The 22,911-nt window shown below is 35.8% G+C and overlaps 1 protein-coding gene across 3 annotated transcripts in view; it reads right to left on the reverse strand.

The window, feature by feature from the left end:
* Nucleotides 1–9,819: 9,819 nt before the first annotated feature.
* RASSF6 (Ras association domain family member 6) overlaps nucleotides 9,820–22,911 on the reverse strand; it is a 64,629-nt gene continuing 51,537 nt past the window's right edge. For all 3 annotated transcript variants that reach the window (XM_037829964.1, XM_037829963.1, XM_037829966.1), the window contains exons 6-11: nucleotides 21,382–21,560; nucleotides 16,836–16,937; nucleotides 16,458–16,509; nucleotides 11,304–11,422; nucleotides 11,111–11,208; nucleotides 9,820–11,012 (exon numbers count right to left, since the gene is read on the reverse strand). In XM_037829964.1, coding sequence (XP_037685892.1) covers nucleotides 10,937–11,012; nucleotides 11,111–11,208; nucleotides 11,304–11,422; nucleotides 16,458–16,509; nucleotides 16,836–16,937; nucleotides 21,382–21,560 — 626 coding nt within the window. In that variant the 3' untranslated portion in view covers nucleotides 9,820–10,936. The remainder of the gene's footprint in view (nucleotides 11,013–11,110; nucleotides 11,209–11,303; nucleotides 11,423–16,457; nucleotides 16,510–16,835; nucleotides 16,938–21,381; nucleotides 21,561–22,911) is intronic.

Here is a 22,911-nt window from a genome sequence, read left to right on the forward strand (position 1 = left end):
TAATGACGTATGACTCCTTTAATGTCCTGTTGGATTTGGTTCACTAGTATTTTTTTTAAATTGTTTTATTGCATTTTTTTCACATATTATACAGTCATCTGTGGTGTACAATCAACTGTTCACAGTACCATCATATAGCTGTGCATTCATCACCCCAATCTATTTTTTGAACATTTTCCTTGTACCAGAAAAAGTGAAAATAAGAATAAAAAATAAAAGTAAAAAAGAACACCCAAATCATCCCCCCCACCCTATTTTTCATTTAGTTCTTTGTCCCCATTTTTCTACTCATCCATCCATACACTGGATAAAGGGAGTGTGATCCAACGGGGTTTCACTATCACATTCTCACCCTTTGTAAGCTACATTGTTATACAATTGTCTTCAAGAATCAAGGCTGCTGGGTTGCAGTTTGATAGTTTCAGGTATTTACTTCTAACTATTCCAATACAGTAAAACCTAAAAAGGGTTATGTATATAGAGTGTAAGAGTGCACATCAGAGTGACCTCTCAACTCCCATTTGAAATCTCTCAGCCACTGAAACTTTATTTTGTTTCATTTCACATCCCCCTTTTGGTCAAGAAGATGTTCTCAGTCCCATGATGTTGGGTATAGATTCATCCCTGGGAGTCATATCCTGCATTGCCAGTGAGATTTACACCCCTGGGAGTCAGATCTCACATAGAGGGGAGTGCAGTGAGTTCACCTGCTGAGTTGGGTTACTAGAGAGAGAGGGCCACATCTGAGCAATAAAGAGGTACTCAGGGGAGGAATTTGGGCACAATTATAAGCAGGTTTAGCCTCTCCTTTGTGGTAATGAGCTTCATAAGGGCAAGCCCCGACATAGAGGGCTTAGCATACCAAACCAGCAGTCCTCAATGCTTGTGAGAACATCAGCAACAATCCTGGTGAGGAAGTCCAACACTTCCACATTTCCCCCCAACTCCTCAGGGGGTCCCTGCATATATATTATTATTCTCTGCCCAAATTACTTTGGGATGTGTTGCTATTTCACACTAACCTATACAAACCTACCAGGTCTCATTTCCTATTCAAAGTTTGATTCACTAGTATTTTGTTCAGGATATTTTGAACCTATATTCATATGGGGTATTTTCTTTATATAAACTTCCTTATCTGCCTTTGGTGTTAAGGTGATTCTGGCTTCATAGAATGAATTAGAAAGTGTTCCCTCCTCTTCATTTTCTTGGAAGAGTTTGAACATGATTTGTGTTAATTCTTCTTGGAATGTTTGGTAAAATCTACCTATGAAACCATCTGGTCTTGGGCTTTACTTTGTGGGAGGTTTTTGATTACTAACTCAATCTCTTTACTTGTTATTGGCCCATATTCTGTTTCTTCTAGAGTTAGTGTAGGTAGTTTGTGTGTTTCTAGGAATTTGTCCATTTCATCTAGGTTATCTAATTTGTTGGTGTACAATTGTTCATATTGTCCCCTTATAATCCTTTTTATTTCTGTGGTGTTGGTAGTAATGTTCCCCCTTTTATATCTTATTTTACTTATTTGTGTCCTCTCTCTTTTTTCATTGTTAGGCAAACTAAAGTTTTGTTGATTTTGTTGAACTTTTCAAAGAACCAACTTTTGGTCTTGTTGATTCCTTCTATGTTTTTTCTCTTCTCTCTTTTACTTATCTTCATTTTAATTTTTGCTATTTCCTTCCTTTTGGTTGCTTTAGGTTTAATGTGCTCTTCTTTTTCTAATATCTCCTCCAGCTGTGAGGTGAGGTCTCTGATTTGAGATCTTTCTTCTTTTTAATGTATTTAGAACTATAAATTTCCCTCTCAGCAATGCCTTTCTGCTTCTCATAAGTTTTGTTATGTTGTGTTTTTTGTTTTCATTTGCTCAAAATAGGTCATAATTTCCCTTAGGATTTCTTCCTTGACCCATTGGTTGTGTAAGAGTGTGTTTAATTTCCACATATTTGTGAATTTGTCCATTTTTCTTGTTACTAATTTCCAGCTTTATTCAGAGAAGATACATTGTATGATTTTAATCTTTTTTTATTTTATTGAAACTTGATTTTTGACCTAACATATCATCTATCCTGGACAATGACCCATGTGCACTAGAGAAGAATTGTGTATTCTGCAGTTGTCCTATGAATTGTTCTATGTATGTTTATTAGATTTAGTTGGTTTAGAGTATTACAAAGTCTTGCATTTCCTATTGATCTTATGTCTATGTGTTCTCTCCAATATTGAAAGTGGTGTGCTAAAATCTCCTACTATTAATGTAGAACCATCTATTTCTCCCTTCAAATCTGTCGGTATTTGCTTCATATATTTTGTGACTCTGCTGTTAGGTGCATATATTTATGTCTTCTTGATAAATGGAAATTGTCCTTTTTATCAGTATATAGTGACTTTCTTTGTCTCTTGTAACAGTTTTTTACTTAAAGCTATTTTATCTGATCTTATTATGGCCAGTCCAGCTCTCTTTGGTTACTATTTGCATGGAATATTTTCTTTCCATCCTTTCACTTTTAACCTTCCTGTGTCTAAGAATTAGTTGAGTCTCTAGGAAACAGCATATGGTTGGTCATGTTTTTTTTTTTAAATCCATTCTGCCAGTTTCTGCCTTTTGACTGGAGAGTTTAATCCATTTACATTTAAAACAACTACTGGCAATGCAGGACTTTCTCTTGCTAATTTACTATTTGGTATTTTTGTAAGTCTTATGTCTTTTTTTGTCCTCAATTCTTCCATTAATGCCTTCTTTCATATTTGTTTGATTTTGTATTGTAATTTTGAGTCCCTCCTTATTACCTTCCATGTATCTTTTTCAGATATTTTCTTTGGGGCTACTATGGGGCTTAAATTTAACATCTTAAGTATATAATAATCAAATTTGATTTGATACCAACTTAACTTCAACAGCATACACAAACACTCTTCTTTTTACCCATCTGTCTCCCTACCATTTTTGTACTTGTTACAAATTATATCTTTATACATTGTGTGTCCAAAATCATAGATTTATTTTTACATTTTATTCATTTGCATTTTCAAACCTCTAAGAAATAAATAGTGGGGTCACATACCATAAAATACAGTACAAAAGTACTGGCACTTATAATTACCCAAATGGTTGCCTTTATTGAATGTTTTCATTTTCTTATGCTGCTTTGACCTACTGTCTAATGTTTTTGCCTTTTAGTCTGAGGAACTTCCTTTAGTATTACTGTACAGCAAGTCTAATAGTGAGGAACTCCCTCAGGTTTTATATAGGAATATCTTAATGTCTCCCATGTTTTTGAAAGACAGTCCTATCCAATATAAAATTCTTGGTTGGTGATTATTTTCTTTCAGCACTTTAAATATTTCATCCCACTGCCTTCTTGCCTCCGTGAGAGGCTAACTTCTTTAGCCCTCTGATCAAGCAGATCAGCTGGGGGTGAAAGTGATGTGCAGGGTACTCTCCTCTTTTCTGAGTCTGTGTTTTTTCCTGGGCTTGTTCTCACTGGAGGCCTTAGGAATTCGCCAGTTTACAGGAAACTGAAGACTCCCTGTACTCCATATGTGACAGTCTTCCTCTCACCCTTCCGTTTACTGTATTTCATGTTTTAAAGTCAGAAACCCACCTTGATTTCATTGTTTCTTTACTGGGCTTTATCTGTCTGCAAGCTGCTTCTGCCTGCAGGACAGTTCTGGGAGGCTGAACCTTTGATGATCAAACAGGCACTGAGAAAGTGTCCTTGGAAAGAGCACAGTTAAAACAACAATCTCAGGCCATGGACATGTAAAGAACTGTCCTGGTTCAATTCCTCAGCTTGCCAGCCGACAGATGGGCACTAACATAAATGTATCCCAGTGTGTAGGGGTTACTCTGTTTCCTGTAGAACAGGGCCAGGGGCCCAGAATCACAGTGCAGGCTAGCTCCGGAGCTTGCCAGTAAGAGTGCCATGAGATTCTCCTACTGGTTTTAAGTTGTGTTTTCTTGATGTGGCACTTGCCCAGTTACTGCAATTCTTTAACTGTTTTCCAGAGTTTTGAGGAAGATGGCTCTGCTACTTTTCCTAGTAGTTCAAAGATTCTGTGGGGTAAATGGAACCCTAGAGCATTTTACACCACCACCTTTGTTGACCAGAAGTCTTTGCTTGCATTTAAAACTGTTTCTCTACACTCCCATGATTTCAAAATGTTTATATACATTGTAAATAAAATCCAATAAACTAATGTTGAGTACCTACTGCATTCAATACACTTTTCTAGGTGCTGCAAGAAGTAATACAAAGAAAAATATATTAAGGCCACAACACTAATGATTTCATACAAGATATACGATGAGCATGTAAGAAATTATAATGAAAGGCAAATTTCAAATTTCTGCCTCAAGAATAGAGTTAACTAAAAAGAGAGATATTGTATGTTACCACTAATGTGAATTCTGTGAAAAATGTACAATGTTTTATACTGTAGAATGTAGGGGACCTAGAGATACCAATTAGTGGAGGGGGAATGATAATCTAATAAGAACAGATAAACTATGGAGGGTAATCTCAATGTTATGGGAATGCTCAGGAATGATTATGGTTTGTAAACTTTCTTGGATATAGTAAGATCATGTTGGAAGCAATAGAGTTATCTTAGGTATTTTTTATCTTATTCCTTTGTTTTCTTAGGGGTTGTTAATTTTCTTGGGGTATGGTAGGAACATGTTGGAAGCAATGTAGTTATTTCAAATTATTTGTTTTTCTTACTCCTCTGTTTGGACATGGTTTATTAATTTTCTTGGGGTATGGTAGGAACATATTGGAAACAAAGTAATTATTTTAGGTTATTTGTTTTCCTTAATCCATTGCTTTGTTTGAAATGTTGTGGGGTTTTTTTGGTTGTTGTTTGCCTGTTTGTTTTTAATTTTTTGATAAACAAAGTTAAAAAATTGAAAAAAAAACAGTAGAAAAATGGGAGTAAAAACTAAATGACAAATAGGGTGGGATGGGGGGATGGTTTGGGTATTCTCTTTTCACTTTTATTTTTTATTCTCATTCTGATTCTTTCTGATGTAAGGAAAATGTTCAGAAATAGATTGTGGTGATGAACGCATAACTATATGATCATACTGTGAACAGTTGATTGTATACCATGGATGACTGTATGGTTTGTGAATATATGTCAATAAAACTGAATTAAAAAAAAAAAAAAAAGAATAGAGTTAACTGATATTGTGTTGTACACACTGAGTTCACACATTGGCACACAGACCAGGAAAGTCTTCATAGATGTGACTCTGGTCAAGGACTACAAAATGGGCAGTTACAACAGATATAAATGTGGCAAAGTGTGAGGTATTTCGGGGAATGGTGAGTGATTCAGTTTAATTGGTTTTAAGACAAGAAGCAAGGAGTTGTGGGCAGTAAGACATAGTGGGAGAATAGGTTATAATGGTGGGTGGGAACATGTAGTTTAATTATGACAATAGCTAATATTTATCAAACACTTCTTTTGTGCCCAGCACAGGGCCAGGCTTTACATGTATTATCTCAAATAACTCCCCAAACCATCCAATGAAGTACATGCTATTATCCCCATTTTAAAAATGAGAGCACACAAGAGAATGCCAGATTGTAGGAGAGTAGATTAGGGTGAGGATTTAGAATATGAGGGTTAAGACTGTGAAGTCCAGATGGAACTGTGGGTTCAAGTCCTACCTAGCTCTTCTATTAGAGACCTTAGTAAGTCATCTAACCTCTCCATGGCTTCATTTCCTCAGCTATAAAACAGGGTTGAAGTAGTAATTTCCTCATGGGATTGTAATAAGCATTAAATGAATTAATACATGTTAAGCCCTTACAATATTCCCTGACATAATGTAAGTGTTATTAGTTTGAACAATTGCTATTTTTATAGGTCAAATATTGGCAATTTCAAATGGTTTAATCTAAGGGTGCCAGTTGTTATTATTAATTTAGAAGACAAATGAATGCCATTGAAGGTTTTTGTCTTCCCTAATGGTATCCTAGTCCTTTCTTTCCTTTCACATGTAGCTATCTCAATCTAATTGTTATCCCCGACGTTTTTGTCCACTTTATCAACTGACTTGTAAATAGATTGCTTTCCCTTTCACTTACTGAAACCAATCAGAACATCTCTAAGCCAAATTCAACAGTAACATTGCTTGAGTGAACACTTCAATATTTCATACGGCCAAGAGATAAAACATACCACCATGTTAGAGAGAGTGTTAAAAAAGTTTCTGTATTTCTTTAGTTAGTGGCTCAGGCTTGTGGAAAAGGAGACAGATATACAGGGGGGTCAATAAATATATTTCAGATAATTTATTTTATTCATCCACTCACAAATTCATTCATTCCTTTATTCAATCGATTTTTATTGAGCACATCCTATAGGCAAGACACAACATTAAGTACAGCAAAGTATAAATGTGGTAGGGCCTCTACCATTAAGAAATACAACCTATAATCTAGAACTGAATTTAAATCAATATGTAACTGGTAGTGAAATATTTGGACCACCTAAAATGAGGATAAATGGTTTTGTGAAGAAAGTTTATTGTCTTGTATTATGCAAAGGTGACTCTGAAGTGAACATATTTTTGTCTCAGAAATTATATTAGTTATCCATTGCTATATAACAAATTATCCCCTAATTTAGCAGGCTACCAATAACAGACATTTATTATCTCACACAGATTTTTTTATTTTTTTGATTGTCTGTTGTTTTCTTTGGCTCAAGGTCTCTTGAGATTGCAGTCAAGTTGTCAGCCAGGCTGCAATCATCTGAAGGCATCCAAGATGTGGTCCACTCATGTAGCTGCTAGCAGGAGGTCTCATTTCCTCACTGGCTATGGTCAGAAGGTCTAAGTTTCTCACCATGTAGGCCTTTCCATAGGGCTGCTAACGACATGGCGGTTGTCTTCCCTCAGAACTAGTGATCTGAGGGAGAGAGAGAGAGAGAGAGCAAGGAAGAAGCCACAGTGACTTCTCTGACCTCATCTCCAAAGTCACATGCTGTCACTTCCACTCTAATTTTTAGAAGTGAGTCACTAAGTCCAGCCCATTTGCAAGGTGGGGGATTAGACTCCACCTCTTGAAAGGACGAGAGTCAAAGGCTTTATGGATATATTTTCAAACTGCCACAGAAGTAATGTTAATGTCCTGTTGAAATAATTTATTTAAACTTTTTGCATTGAGTAGAGCTCTGCACTTGCATGTACTTGCTACTTTTTGTTGACAACTTTTTAATCATAACTTTAAAATTCCTTGATTTAAAAAGTAACACATTATTTATAGACTGTTTAATAAATATAGAATAAAATAATAGTGATGAATCACCCATAATTCTACAATCCAGATATAATTATATTTAACATGTTTTTGGTTTGTCAATGTGTGCATAAATATTAATACACATATATCCATATCTTATGGATAATAAATATTTTGCAATATGTTTGTGAATTCTTATTTAGTTACATAAGGAGAATATACCTGGACTAGTCAGGGTTCTCCAGGGAAATAGAACTGACAGGACGTATAAATGTACACATATATTTTATGTAAATATTATGAGATTTATTATAGGAATTGGCTCACACAACCGTGGGTATAGGCAAGTCCAAATTCCATAGGGCAGGCCACAAGATGGGAACTCCATGAAGGTTTTCGATGATTTCCCCAGGAGAAGCTGACTGGCTGAAGAAGAGATGGAAATTTTTCCTGCTGACTGCCGAAATCACCAGTTCTCCTTTTAATGACTTCAACTTATGGATGAGACTTCTCTCATTGCTGAAGGCCATCTCCTCAGTTCACCGCAGGTATAATCAGACATAGATGCAGTCAACTTACTGATGACTTAAATCCAAGAAATATCCTCACAGTAAAAATAAGGCAATGCTTACCTGACCAAACAACTAGACACAACCACCTAGCCAAGCTGCCTCATGAACTTAACCATCACAGTACTTCTATAATGAAAATTTATTTGGAAATGTAATTCTAATGGTTGCATAACATCCTAGGAGTAAGTGTTCTTTCATCTTTTTTCCTTTTTTTAAAAACAATTAGGCTATTTACTTCTTTTTGTCACAATAAATAACAGTAATGAATCTTTGCATAATGTTTTTGTATTTATGATTATTTCTGTATAAGATCCTGGAATAGCATTATAGGATGAACTTAACAGTAAATTGCTTTCAAGAAAAGTTATATCCATTTGTATTTCCACCAGCAGTTTGAGTGCCCATCTCATTGTAATTTGTTGAGTATTTAATATTATCATTTACTAATCTTTTCTAATTAAATAGACCAAATAGTGACTCCCATTTTTCTTTACTTTGTGTTTTGTTGACGTGCCAGTTATCATTTTGCCTTTCAGTTCCGAATTCACTGTGTTAGAGGTCTCTGTGAAAATGGATGTGGGCTCTTAAAATGGTTTTCCTTTACAGCTTGCATGATGCTACGTTTTGTCAGTAGAGGGCGCTGGGGAAACATCGCAGGAGATACAGGCCATTAACCGTGAGGTGAGCGTGGGCTGGCTGATCAGGCTTCTCGAGAACGGGCTTTTTATTATTATTACTATTATTATTTCTCGTGTACTAGCTGCCTGCAGGGTGCAGCTACCTTCAGCAGTTATCTTCCCCACCCCTTTAGCTCTTGACTGGTGCAGCGGTGGCAGCGTAGCCTAGGGCCCCAGCGCAGGCCTGTGCCGAGCGCAGAACCTTACGCAAGCTCCGAGTGTGCCCTGCGGAGTTGGCTATCTAGACAGTCGGGCCCGACCTTTGTCCGGTGCAGCCTCTCAACGCCGTCCCTGCTTAAGTTACACACACAGGTGTACTAGTTTTCTGCAAAAGGACAGCTCTCCAGCTCCCAGTCTCAGCAGAGCCCGAGGCGACATCCCAACTCTCTCTGCGACGCTGACTCCTTTGCCTGTCAGCCTCTGCTTACCTGCGCCCCAAGGCTTTTACTGTGCCCTCCTGATTCTGACAGTCTGATAGCCCCTGCTATCAGACTCCTACTGCATACCTGCCTACACGCCTGGCTTCTCTGTACTTGGGAGGTTGTTTTTGCTCACCTGGTGACTGTGACCCAGCTCTGGCCTGGACTACCCAGCCAACTTCTCCTCCATCCAGGGGGCTGCAATTTCACCTTCTCCTGTGAATTATTAACGTACCACTCCAAGTTTGTTTTTGTTTTTGTTTTTCCTATTTTTCTTTTTGGGGTATTCTCCCTCAGCCTTAGAGTACCCTTTTAGAATCCTCTTTCCACCTCTTTCCATCTTTGCAGTAAGTCTCATATCAAAGCTTAATAATTCTTTTTATTAAAGTCCTCTGTTTAAATTGCTAAATGGTTTCTGTGTCCTGATTGGACCCAGATTATATAGCCGATAACTGGTAAGATGAAACTTGTTTCATATACTTAGTAGTCCATTGCATTTCTTCAGTAGTTTTTCTTTTCAGGCCATCTGCCTTTTTTCACCCTAAATGGGCCTGATAATTTTCTTATGCATTTTGTGGATTTTTAATATATTAAAGATTAATTTTTTTGTCATGTTTATGGCAAGTACCTGATACTACTTTAAACTTTTTATAAATATACTGAATTTTAACTATTACATTTGCCTTATTTTAGCAAGATGAGACCATTTCATTATTAATCAATACATGAAGAATGAAAATGCAAGCCTTTGCTTAACACAGTTAGGAGAGACTTCCTAGGACTGAAAAGGTTCTAGTATACTGTCACTTGCATCCAGTTTTTAAGTTTTGGTGATTATGAGAAGTAATATCTTTGTCTTAAAATGTTTCATATTTTAATATTGTAAATTAATTTTCCAACTAGTTTTATTACATACAACCGTATTCCTTAGCACATGTAACATAATCACTCTAATGCAATGCTATGAAAATAGTTTAAAAAATAGAAGAATGTTACTTGAAACACCATTTTTAATATAGAGGCCATAAATAAAATCAGGGATGATACTTTTGGCATCTTTTCATTCTCAGTGTTTTTTTCAAATGGGTTTCGCAGACTTGCAGACATTTGAGGAAGTACCTTGAGAGTTGTCTTGTAGAATAAGAGGAAAGCTGAGACGGCCAGTTCCAAATTCCCTGCCTGGCTTCAGTTACAACAGCTTTGCTTTATTCATTATATTCATTCAACAACAAATAGTTATTGTGGGCCAAGTACTGTCCTAGCTGTTGAAATATATTAGGCCTCTGTGGTATGTTTGAAAAAATAAAAAAGTAAATAGTTCATCTGACTTTTTTTTTTTTAAGCCTTTTTGAATACTTTTTAGAGTCACCGGTAGAACAGTACAAAAAAAGAGAAGGTGTCAGGTTGAGAAAATTAGAATTTGGATTTCTTACCAGTGTTCAGAATCCATTCCATCCCTTAGGACAGGTAGCTCTGATGTTACAGATAGCCAAAAGTCACCTAGTAGTATAAAGTCAGCCCTAGTTTTTATGAAGATGCCAGGGTTTTCAAGTAGCTGTGAAACACTGAAACCATTAGATTCCTTGGTGGTGTAAAAGAATGTGCTTCTTTTTTATTTCAGGAGCTGGCAGCTTTTACTTCTGAGTCATTTCTGAGAGTCAGTTGATGATATTTCAGTTCTCTTGAGAGTTCCAGCTACAAGAAGTTTAAACTGCATGATATCTGAAGATTGCATTTAAATTCAAGTTCATTGGATGTTTACTGTAAAAGATATTTGGAATACACAGTATCCAAGCTTATTTCAGTTACTGAAACTAAATTCAAGCTCATTTTAGTCCAACTGTGAACCCTAGTTAACCACATCACTTCGAAGACAGGCAACTTTTTTTGACATCAATTTTCTCTGGATTCAAGGTCATATACATTTGTGTGAATGCCAGTATAGAATTTATGAACTCATCAAATAGTAAGGCCTTTCTAACTCTGTTGGAGCATTTTAGCAATAACAACCTATAATGCTAAACTGTCGTCTCTGTTTTTACAACTTGTTTCCTTTGAAGACATTCCAGTATAATAGCCTTTTCCCTTCTGAATCTGAAAATGAGGAGAGAAAGAGTATTAAAAATTGAATGCATTTTGTGCCATTGAACCATTTTAGGACCAAGCACCTAGATTGCTTGCTCTTGACTTACTTTGTTATTGTTCTTTGAATCTCTCTTTTCTCTTCTTCATTTAATCTTTGAAGAATGGATTCCAAGAGAGAAAAATGAAAGTTAATGTACTGAGCCACCTGGCAGGGAAGAGAGAAGAAAGCAGAGCATTTATGTAAGAGGTGTTGAGTCAGGAGGGACACAAAGACAGATTTAGAGTAATGGGTGTCTGTACATCACTGCTAATTTCTTCTGCATCTTTATCCATGAGGAAAATGCGAGCATTCTTTTTCGAAGGTCCCTGTAGGAGCCTCTGCAGTAGTGGAATGTCTGTCTTCTTTAGTCGTCTCTGCTCTGCAAATGAAAATGAGAATCAACTACAGAAGAGTTCACAATAGAGAAAAAGAAGAAAGATAATTTGTCCATTACTTTTCTTTGTTTGGTTCATCTTCAAAGAAATAGGACCTGCAAAGAACGTACAACAGGGGGCACTCGCTTAAAAATTGAAATTAAAAACTTTCAATGAACTAAAAATAGAGTTCTTTCTTTTGATATATATCAAAAGAATTCAACCATGTATTTGGTTAGGATGTTCAGTTATCTTCAGGCCCATCTATGCCTTTTATCAAGCAACATACCTCAATAATTCCTTATCCTTTCTCATTCATTCATTCATTCATTCATACAGCAAATATTTATTGATTCTTTACCAGTTCAGTTAATGTTATTCCATCTTTCCAGTTGTTCAGGTCCAAAACCTTAGAATTATTCCCAATTCCTATTTTCTGACTCTAAATCCAATGCTTGGCTCTTCCTTAAAAGCATATTCACCCCCTATGTGGGACATGACTCCCAGGGGTGTAAATCTTCCTGGCAATGTGGGACAGGACTCGCAGGAATGAGTCTGGACCTGGCATTGTGGGATTTGGAAAGCCTTCTTGACCAAAAGGAGGAGGAGAAATGAAACAAAATATAGTTTCAGTGGCTGAGAGATTTCAAATGGAAATGAGAGGTCATTCTGGAGGTTATTCTTATGCATTATATAGATATCCCTTTTTATTTTTTAATGTATTGGAATAGCTAGAAGGAAAAACCTGAAACTGTTAAACTGCAACCCGGCAGCATTGATTTTTGAAGATGACTGTACACCTATATAGCTTACACAGTATAACCATGTGATTGTGAAAACCTGGTGGCTCACACTCCCTTTATCCAGTGTATGGACAGATGAGTAGACAAATAAGGACAAAAATAAATGAATAATAGGAGGGGGTGGGATATTTTGGGTTTTCTTTTTTACTTTAATTTTTATTCCTATTTTTATTTTTATTTTTTTTGAGTAATGAAAATGTTCAAAAATTAATTGTGGTGATTAATACACAACTGTATGATGTACTGTGAACAACTGATTGCACATTTTGAATGATTGTATGGTATGTGAATATATCTCAATAAAATAGAATTAAAAAACAAGACAAAAACAAAACAAAAACAAAAAACATATATTCAGAATATTTTTGAGATCAGCGGTCAGTGTTTTTATTATTTCTTTCATCTGTGGGCTTTATCTATTCATCTATGAAAAGGAGTTAAAGAAAATACCTTCCAATTTGATATATTCCCAGAACTTCAAACTTCTGAAGTTTCTAATATAAATACTCCCATCTCAAAAGTAACTAGCTTTTTGTCAATGCAGTTTCACATTGTGATTTCATTTTTATCAAAATAAAACATGAACATAGTGCCCTTATATTCACCTTCCTTCCTCCCCCCCTCCCCCACTTCCTTATTTCCTTCAGTGAAATTATTAGTGAGTGCCTCTGTGCCAGGGCACTGTTCTCTGTACTGGGGGCTATTGTTGAACAAAACCAACTAAAATCTCTTCCTTCATGGACCTTACATTCCAGTGGGAGAGAGATGATAAGGAAAGTAAATTAAATAAAACATGTCATATGTTAGTGATATGGAGAAGCATAAAGCAAGGGAGGGGCAGGGTAAAAAGTGTAAGTGTGTATGTGTGTGCATGTATTTGTGGGGGTGGAGATGGGTTTTGCAATTGTAGACACTGTGGACAAGGAAGGCCTTAACTGCAGAATTAACGTTTGAGTCAACACTTGAAGGAGATGAGGGATCCCGAACGATGAAGCTATCGAGGTAAAGTGTGTTCCAACAGAGGCACAAGTAAAAAGACCTGGAAGCTTGCACATGCCCGCTGCCCTCAAGGAGCAAAGAACCAGTGAGGCTGAGGTGGAGTAGATGAGGGTGGGCAGTACAAGATGAACAGGAGAAGTAATGGGGTCAGATCGGGCAGGGCCTTGCAGGTCAGGATAAAGCTGCTCTGACAGGAGAAGCCATTGGAAGATTTGAGAAGAATGAAACAGTCTGATTTACATTGGCTGCTATGCTAAAAATGGACTGAAGGGGTGGGCGGATGGAGAGCAAGTAGTCCTTTCCATGCTACCACTTATCCATAAGCCACACTTCCCAAGGCTCTGAAAAGTCCCAAGATTCCAGACTGTTCTCCTCCCCTGGGGTGGGCTTACTCCAGGAATAATTCCAGAAGTCGAGAATACAGAAGCCCAGCCTCCTCATAACTAAACTGACATTACCGTGCCTGTTTCCACGGTCATGGTTCATTGCCGTTTCCACGGAATAATTTATACCAGTTGAGTGGAGGGATTTCCATAATATATTTTTAAGTGAAAAATGTAAGATGCCTAAAAGTATATATAACATGATCTTATTTTTATAAAACAGTCGTAATTCCCTATTTAAGTATGTGGTAATTTAGTCGTAATAATTTAGCCTTTCTGATCAACCCAACAGAATACCTTTTTGACCTCCACATCTTACTTTAACTTGGTTTTGCATCCACAGTTTGTTTCATTCTTGATATTACAGAGCAAGACTTCTTGCTTCATGACCTTACTGCATAATCACCTGGGGTAATTATTGAAAATGCATTTTCCTAGACTGTCCCCGGATCTTGGCTCAGGAACCTATATTTTAAATGAACTCTCCAGGCAATTCTGCAGCACATTCAACTTTGAGAAGCACAGGCCTAGTGGATGTGAAGGGCAAAACCCATCTGTTTTCCAGAATCTCATCCCAAACAGGTGCCATGTGCTTCACTCTTTTCTCTGTCTCTGGTCCCTAATGAGTGCTGGCTATGATCCTTTTTGGTTACAGATGTTATGTATAAGAAAATTTGACACAAAATATAAAAGAAAATGTGATTTTCATGGGTGAAATATTAAAGAACTGTATTTTTTACAGTGAAAATAGCCATATTTTTTCTGATTATAAAAACAAAACATGCTATTATAATTGAAACTATGAAAGAAAGTAAAAGAAAGGAAGTAAAAAGCAACTAAAATCCCAGTATCCCAAGATAATCAGCATTACAATTTGAGTGGCCATCCCTTTATGCAAGTATACACAAATACAATTTTACATAAAGGCAGTCATACCATACCTGCCATTTTTATTGCACACATCCTTTTTAAAAATCATGTTTTAGTAGGCATTTTTTTGCTTATCATGCTCCTTCCCCTTCCCATCCTCTTTTCTGCTCCTCTCCACATCCCAACCAGTTAACCAGTGTCAACAACTTAGTATTTATCATTCCATACCTCTCTCCCTAATCAAATGATCATATACACCACATACTTAAGTACAGATTTATTATTGTTTACAAAAATGAGATTATATTATACGCACTTTTAGGTAACTTGCATTTTTCACTTAAAATATATTATGGAAATCCTGCCATTCAACTGGTATAAATCTAACTTATTTCATTTCAAGGCTGCAAAATAATTACATATTCAGTCATTCCCATGATAGGTAACTTTGTTTTAGCTTTCTGTCACTATAAATAAGCTTGTAGATTAATCTCTAGGTACTAATGTGTTTATTTTTGTTGAACAGATTCTTATAAGTGGGATTGCTGGCTAAAGGATATGTAAACTCTCAATTTTAAGAAATATTGCTAGAATGATTTTCAAAAAAAGCAAAAAAAAAATATATATATATATATATATATATATTTCACCAGTGTTGCATGAAAATACCCTTTCACCTGTATCCATGTCAGTCATAGGTAGAATCATTTAAAAAGATTTTGCCCATCTGAAAATGTGAAGTTGAACCTGCATTGTGGCTTGAACCTGCATTTCCCTGGTTACTGGTGTATTTAAGACTTTTCCTAAAAGCATCTACTGGTTATTTTAATCTACTCTTTAAGTTGCTTTAAATTACTTCATTCTATTTATATTTGATTGGTTGTCTTTTTGTTAACATTTCATGAGAATTCTCTGATGCTGCAAGTATTAATCTTTTATCTAATGTCTATTGAAAATATTGTTCATAACCTCTTCATATATTTTTTCAATAGAAAAATTTTAAGTTTTCATACAGTCTAGTAGCTCTTCTTTTTATTTTATATCTTTTGGTTTTCTTGTCCTTAACACTAATATATATATATATTAGAATTTTCAAATATATATGTGTGTGTATAGATATACACACACATATATATTTATTTGTATTTAAACTTGAAATTCACAAGGGCTTTAATTATGTACATGTTTGGAGATCCAGGTTCTATTTTCCTACAGTTGTAGTTGTTCTGGGATCAAAATTTTTAATTTTATTTGATTCACTTCTGGCTTAAACATTCTAACACTTAAATTATAACCTTAGCTCTTTCTACAATTTAGCACTTAAAATTTTTCATTTTTGAGATTTTCAAAAATTTCATTTTAGTACTGCCTTAGGTTTTCTCTAATCTCCCTAACACTCCCAGATCCTAGCACCTCATGTACAGCATCTTCCCAATGTCCTATTTCCAACTTTTTACCCCTTTCCACTAAGTTCTGAACATGCTTCTCTACTGAGGAGAAAATCACACTCGTACAATACGTCCGACCCTGTGCTGAGAAAAAAAGTATAACAAGGTCAGAGAAAAATGACATGCAATGATAACTACAGTGAAAGCTAGAATGAGATGGGAAAGCCAAAAAGAAAGAAATACAGAGCTGAACAGTGCCTAACAATTCCTGGAGAACACTCAAAGGGTCCCCAAGGGTTTTAATCTTCCAGATAATTCAATATCTGGCCAAGAAGCAAAACCTTTTGTATCAAAAAATCTTTAAAGATATTCTATTTTTCTTTTGCTTTCCTCTGAAATTGTGGAACATAATCTTCTACAACACAGACGACCTTCCTTCCTTCTTTCTTACCCTCTGGTCCTTTGCCCCTTCCCCTCTTCTCCCCATTGCCCCCCAGTAGGAGGTAAACTTCTCTTCCGCCTTCCCTATTGGAAGAAAATTATAACATACTGGAGTCACATAAACAGAGTGAGTTTTAAACTATCAAGCTTTCTTACCTCCTGTTGCAAAAATAATGTAAAGAGCAAAATCCTGGGGATTATTTTCAATCTGTCAAAAGGCAAAAATGAACAAACATGAATTCTTTATTGTCATATGATGTTCTCTAAGCCAACTAGATCCAATTTATATATCTGCTTCCTCACTTCTATTTTCACTCTCAGACATAAAACCTTCTCTTACCATTGGGAATAATATAAATCTTTCATGGCATAGTTAGTAAACACGGTCATATAGGAAAGAATCCTTCAGAACTGAACAGCTGATTCAAGTAGATTTTACATGATCATAAGTCTTTTTTTCAAAGAGTGTGGTTATGTGTCTAAATTTAAATTATATATAAGATATTTATAGATCAGTTTAGTGATAATTGTTACCTTAAATTTTTGGAGAAGTTGCTTTATTACTTCTTCAGTTCTCATGTTACTGTTTATTCTGACTTTAGTTTCTGATTCAAAGGCTGGAATAAAAATTGATGTCTAGAAAAAGAAAAGATTGTGGTATAAATCCTTTAGGTTATATCAAACTAACAATAGCCAACCTCTTGGACTTGGCCTTCTCATGGGGCAAAAAAGCCTAGGTCACTAGTTTAAAAAGTCTTCATTTTTTGTTTTTTTTTTTTGTTTTTTTTTTTTGTTGTTGTTGAATATTATCTAGTCCTTTAAGCAGCTTTATACTGTTTCTAGAAAAAGTTAGGTAAAATATCATTTGAGTATACTTACAACATCACCAGGTAATCCTACCATTCGTTGGTGTAATTTAAAATCTCAAAATTAACCATTATGATTAAGAAAAAATCAAAAGCAATGTGATTAGGATTTTTCAAACTTATGTGCCTTGCTTTCCTCTTTGGAAATAATTGTTCTAAATTGTTTTAGCTTGACTCATATGAAACCACTGCTTTTTAGTAGGTCAGAAATAGTCCAATGTTGGCAATTTCATATGCTTCAGCTTCTATTATAAAATCTCACTTGAGGATTGGAGTAAAAGTGCAACTGATTAAACTCTAGAATGATGTTTCCTAAAAGTTGCTCTAATCAAGAGTCAGCTTTTCAGATGATCATTGGTAAAAGATTTCTATGATCAGGTAAATCTAGGAGTTCCCTCTTCAGGACTAAAACTGCACCATAAAAAAAAATCATACAAAACTTGTAACCATGAAATTTTCACTCATAATGTGATTATTATCCCTATTTTAAATAAATAAAATCCTTTTTAAATATAATACCTATTAGTGGTCAATGGAACACACTTTGGAAAATGCTAGCCAACAATACTTGTTCAGCTAGGATTTCCCAATCTTGTACATGTTTTTTGGGCTGAACTATCTATTTTGGCAAGTCATTGTAATCAAATTAGTGATTAGATGGCAGAATATATAATCCCTGAGGGTTGTGACATTATTCTAGAAGATGTCACAGAATTCTCAAGTATCTATTAATTTAACATAGGGCTATGTACCAAGAACTATTCTAAGCCCTTTATAAATTAACTATTTTAATCCTTATGACAAGTAGACAAAATTAATTTTAAAATCTGTGACACAAATGATATATGTTCAAATTTACAGCAAAAGAAATCTTAGTGAGTGGAAGCGAACAAGATAGGAATTTGATGGCATAAATATAACTTATGACATTAATTGTAGAGGAAATGTGACTCAATGTTTGCCAGAGCATAGTGGAAACTAGCAAGATAGGAATTTGATGGCATAAATATAACTTATAACACTCATCGTAGAGGAAATGTGACTCTATGTTTGCTAGAGCATAAAATAGGGGAAAAAGTTTTACTCAGTAGGTAGCAGAAAGGAAGAAATAATGGCATGAGATCTGGATTTAAAAATAAAAAAGGATAATTAAGCAAAAAGTTTATTTCCATATATCTCATTTAGTAACAAATGGGGTAGGCTCAGCAGAAGTGAAGATGGGTAAATTTTAGAGTGGCTCAATGGAATTTTAGAGTGGCTCAATCAATTGGAAGATGGGTAGATATATGTCAAAGTGTATCTATGCATTGCATTTGTGTGAATAAAATCTAGAGGGATATATGTGAGTACCAGGCTTCAGGGTATGGAAGTAAGCAAGCTTTCAGGGAAACTATGTGGAGGATGTCTGGAATAAATTTTTCTAAGAATGAAAAAGCTCAGTCCTGTGGATGTTGTAAGGCATGGAGGAGGTACTCTGTGACACTTATGAGCAGTGCTTATGAGCTCCATGGAGCCCTGGAGAACTATATGTTTATCCTGCCCTCAGATAAGGGTATGTTAGATAAGTGGTTTAATGCTGCTTCATGGAGTATAGTAGGAACAGTAGTTAGAACTCAAAGAGACGTAGGTCCTAGTGAGACTAACTCCAACTTTGTCAACTCACTTAATATTGTAAGGCCTCAATAACTTCATTTATAAAATAAGAGAGAAGGACTAGATGATGTCCAAGAGCCTTTCTAAACAGCCAACATGCAATGAATTTGGAATCATGTTTTTCAGAGCTTTATTTTAAAACCCCCTTCTTTACATTAGTTTTGTTGGCCAAAACACATAACCCTGTTATAATAGAATTTATCGTTGCATGGATAGAAACATTCTACTGTTCAAATCATATTTGGCATAATTTATCTCCAAATATCACAATCTGAGGTTCAAACTATGGGTATTATCAGTGGTCTAACAATATTGGCTTTATCAAGGTGTCTTGTGCTATAAAAACATATTTTAAGACTACATCAACTTAAATTCCTGGATGTCAATCATTGCATACCCATTAATAGGCAGACTGCTCTTTTCTCTTAGTTAAATTGCTGTGAATGACATTTGTATAAAACATCTGTAGTGCCAGCTTGATCTCATTCAATCAACAACAATAAAGCTAACATAAATCAGATTCTTCCTTTGTGTCAGGCACTGTGCTAAGTGCTTGACATGCCTCATCTCAATTAATCCCCTCAACAATCTCATAAAGTAAAATGAGAGAATGATGGCCAAGAGATTATGTAATTTTTTAATCTGTGGTCAGCAAAGATTTTAATTCATTGCTCCAAACTCCAGAGCCCAAGCATTTGACCACTACTCCGTGCTGCCAACATAGTAGAAATTTCATATGCAGGACAGTAATTCCATCCGAACATTGCTTCTTTAGAACAATATGGCTTTCATAGGGCTACTTTAATACAAGTCACACAATGAGAAGATGACATGCAGCATAATTTCTGAAGAGAGGAAGAAACAGGAAGAATTGATAGTTGCATATCTGTGGGGACTGTCAAAATGACTTCATGGCCAGGAAGATAATTCTTGAATGAGAAAAATGTCTAATTTGAACAAAGAATTGAGAAGGGAGGGTTCTCCTCAGAAAGCTCCAAAAGGCAAATTACTGATATCCCAAGGGTGGAAGAAGAAGAAACCAGGTTGAAAGCCTGACAGAGAAAGCCCATAGAGAAATACATCAGTATTCTTAAAGGGTTCAGAATGGTGCCTGGCAAGAGTAAATGCTTTTTAAGTATTTTGTAAAATAAATGAATGAATGATTGTTAAAGTACATAACATGAAAAATATTTGAGTTCTAGAAAAAAGTAACACGAAATATTTCCCACCTTCAGCAAAGTGAAATGTCTTACAAATACTGTGGAAAGGTACTATGCTGGTTTGAATGTATGATGTCCCCCAAAATGCCATTATCTTGGATGTAATCTTGTGTGGGCAGATGTATCAGTGTTGATTAGATTGTAATTCTTTGAAAGTTTCCATGGAGATGCACCCCACCCAACTGTGGGTGATGACTCTGATTGGATAGTTTCCATGGAGGTGTGGCCCCACCCATTCAGCATGGGACTAGAGCACCATATAAGCTCAGACAGAAGGCGCGAGATTGCTATAGCCAAGAGGGACACTTTGAAGAATGTACAGGAGCTGAGAGGTGCTGCAGATGAGAGACAGTTTGAAGATGGCCGTTGAAAGCAGATTCTTGCTCCGGAGAAGCTAACAGAGGACAAACACCCCAAGAGCAACTAAGAGTGACATTTTTGAGGAACTGCTGCCTAGAGAGGAACGTCCCGGGAGAAAGCCATTTTGAAACCAGAACACTGGAGCAGATGCCAGCCACATGCCTTCCCAGCTAGCAGAGGTTTTCCGGACGTTATTGTCCATCCTCCAGTGAAGGTTCCCGATTGTTGATGTGTTACCTTGGACACTTTATGGCCTTAAGACTGCAACCGTGTAACCAAATAAGCCCCCTTTTATAAAAGCCAATCCATCTCTGGTGTTTTGCATTCCAGCAGCATTAGCAAACTAGAACAGGTACACAGAAATTTAACAAATATGAAATGAAAAAATAAGAATACAAATTGTATCTACACTATAACTATACTTCTGTAAATAAATGATATGGAAGGGAATGTGGTAAAATAAAAAGTTTGATTTATTTGAATAAATAGGTGTATGGCTGAGTTTTCCCCTTTTATTTAAATCTTGATATTCAAACATACTTTGAACTAATCTCTGTTGTAGCACCTCTATTATTTTGGCATCATTTGTTAATGTGTCTGTTTCTCTGCCCAACCCCTGAGTTCCTGTTCCCAGTGCTTGACACAGTGCCTGCCACTCCAATGGGGTTCACCCAGTATGTTGGTTTACAACTTGGTTTCTAGGATCAGACAAAGCTGGTTTCAATTTTGGGATTACTACTTAAAAGCAGTGTGCCCTAAGACAAATTACTTAGCCTTTGTGAACTTCAACAAACTCTTAGGTAAGGTGGGGAAAATTATAATATCTACTTCATAGGGTTGTTTTAATGATTATTGATTAATGAGAGAATGCATTAAAAATCCATTTAAAATTAAAAATTTTAAGTATAAATTGAATTGAGTGGTATTGTTAGTGCAATATACAATGTTATTTTAAATTGTATTAATGGAATTGTAACTCACTTCGTGGTCATAGAAGTGCCCGTTAATAGAGGCTCTATGGTTCTGTCTATCTTTTCTGTCCATTATTGGAGTCTTTTTCCTCACCAGGGTTGCTTCACTCATGCTTCTGTAGAGCAGTGGGGATTCTGGCTCTTCATCTGCACGAGGCTTCAGAGTACTGCTGTGATACAAAAAAGAATCTGGGAGGAATAAAGATTATAAGCCCATGTCATTTAGCTTCCCAACTCCTTGTTTCTTGGGTGAATTTGTATATATTTTCTTTAGCTTTAGGAATATTTCTATTACCTGGCTGTTTAAAAGTCCATTGCTTAGTTATTTATTTACTTATTAAATGCTGCCTGAGGCTGTCTTTGGCAAATTCTTCCAGTGAATTATGTATCAAAGAAATTGATCATATGATTGGAATTTGAATGCTCTTCCAACCTTAATTTTTTGGGAGATGAATACACCATATAGGATATCAGAATGTTAGAGCTGAAGAAAACTAATAGTCTATCAATTCTGACACCATAATTGAAGTACAGTAAACTGAAGCAACTTTTCTTTGGTCTCAGTACTTATAGAATCAGGTTTGGGTCCCTCTTTTTCTTTGACTTAAAGTTCTTTGAACATTTCCTAAAACAATAGACAAAGTTCTAGGAAGATCCTTGGGAAGGCAGTTATGCTCTAGGAAAAGGCTTGAAGGATTTTGTTTTCTACTTTTATAATAGCAAAAGGAAAACAATGCTTTGGTCTAGTACATATTAATAATATATCTCAGAGATAATGCACATATTTTTTCCAGAAAATGCAAAAAGTATGATATGAATGGCTTTTTAAAATGTAATTGCCCACTATCATATTACTTCTTTCACTGGGATAGGTACACATGACAGTGATCCATAATCTACTCGTCATAATTAGGTCAATGGGTTATTCAATTTCTATAGCATATTTTGGAATATAAGAATATAATATAGTATTGGACTGACCTAGTATCTATTGCGTGGGCAAAGAATATTTAAATGGAGTTAGGCCGAGCCGTAATGTGTTCCCAGCAGAGGTGGCAGAATATTTCAAATCTGTCTTCTCCCTTGTGGTTAGCATCCAGATGATGGGTAGTACTTTTGCTAATTTCTTTAACTAAGCATGTTCTTATCTAAGAATAGGACTATCTGGTGGCTTTGTGTTCTATTTGACTTTGAGCTTTTAAATAATTATCTATTGCAATTAAAATATCATCAAATACACAGGAGATTCTTCATCCTTCTCCAGCACTGGCACTTATCTAATTCAGACGCATTAGGATACAGATTTGTATGGTATCTTTGATGCCAAGATATTGGGATTCCATTAGGACTCAAAGGGCTAATTGGAAGGGCCTGTATATAACAAGATGCCAAGAGCACATAAGGTAAAGAAAAGGGACTCCTGACAGCAGAACATGTTTGTTATAGGACCTGGTTGTTAAGAAGAAAGCAGAGGAGGCTGAATTGACAAGGGTTTGGAAAAATAAAACAACTAAACATTAGAAGTTGTTAGAAAGCTCAT

The sequence above is a fragment of the Choloepus didactylus genome, chromosome 3 (assembly GCF_015220235.1).
Source record: "Choloepus didactylus isolate mChoDid1 chromosome 3, mChoDid1.pri, whole genome shotgun sequence".
Taxonomy (NCBI): domain Eukaryota; kingdom Metazoa; phylum Chordata; class Mammalia; order Pilosa; family Megalonychidae; genus Choloepus; species Choloepus didactylus.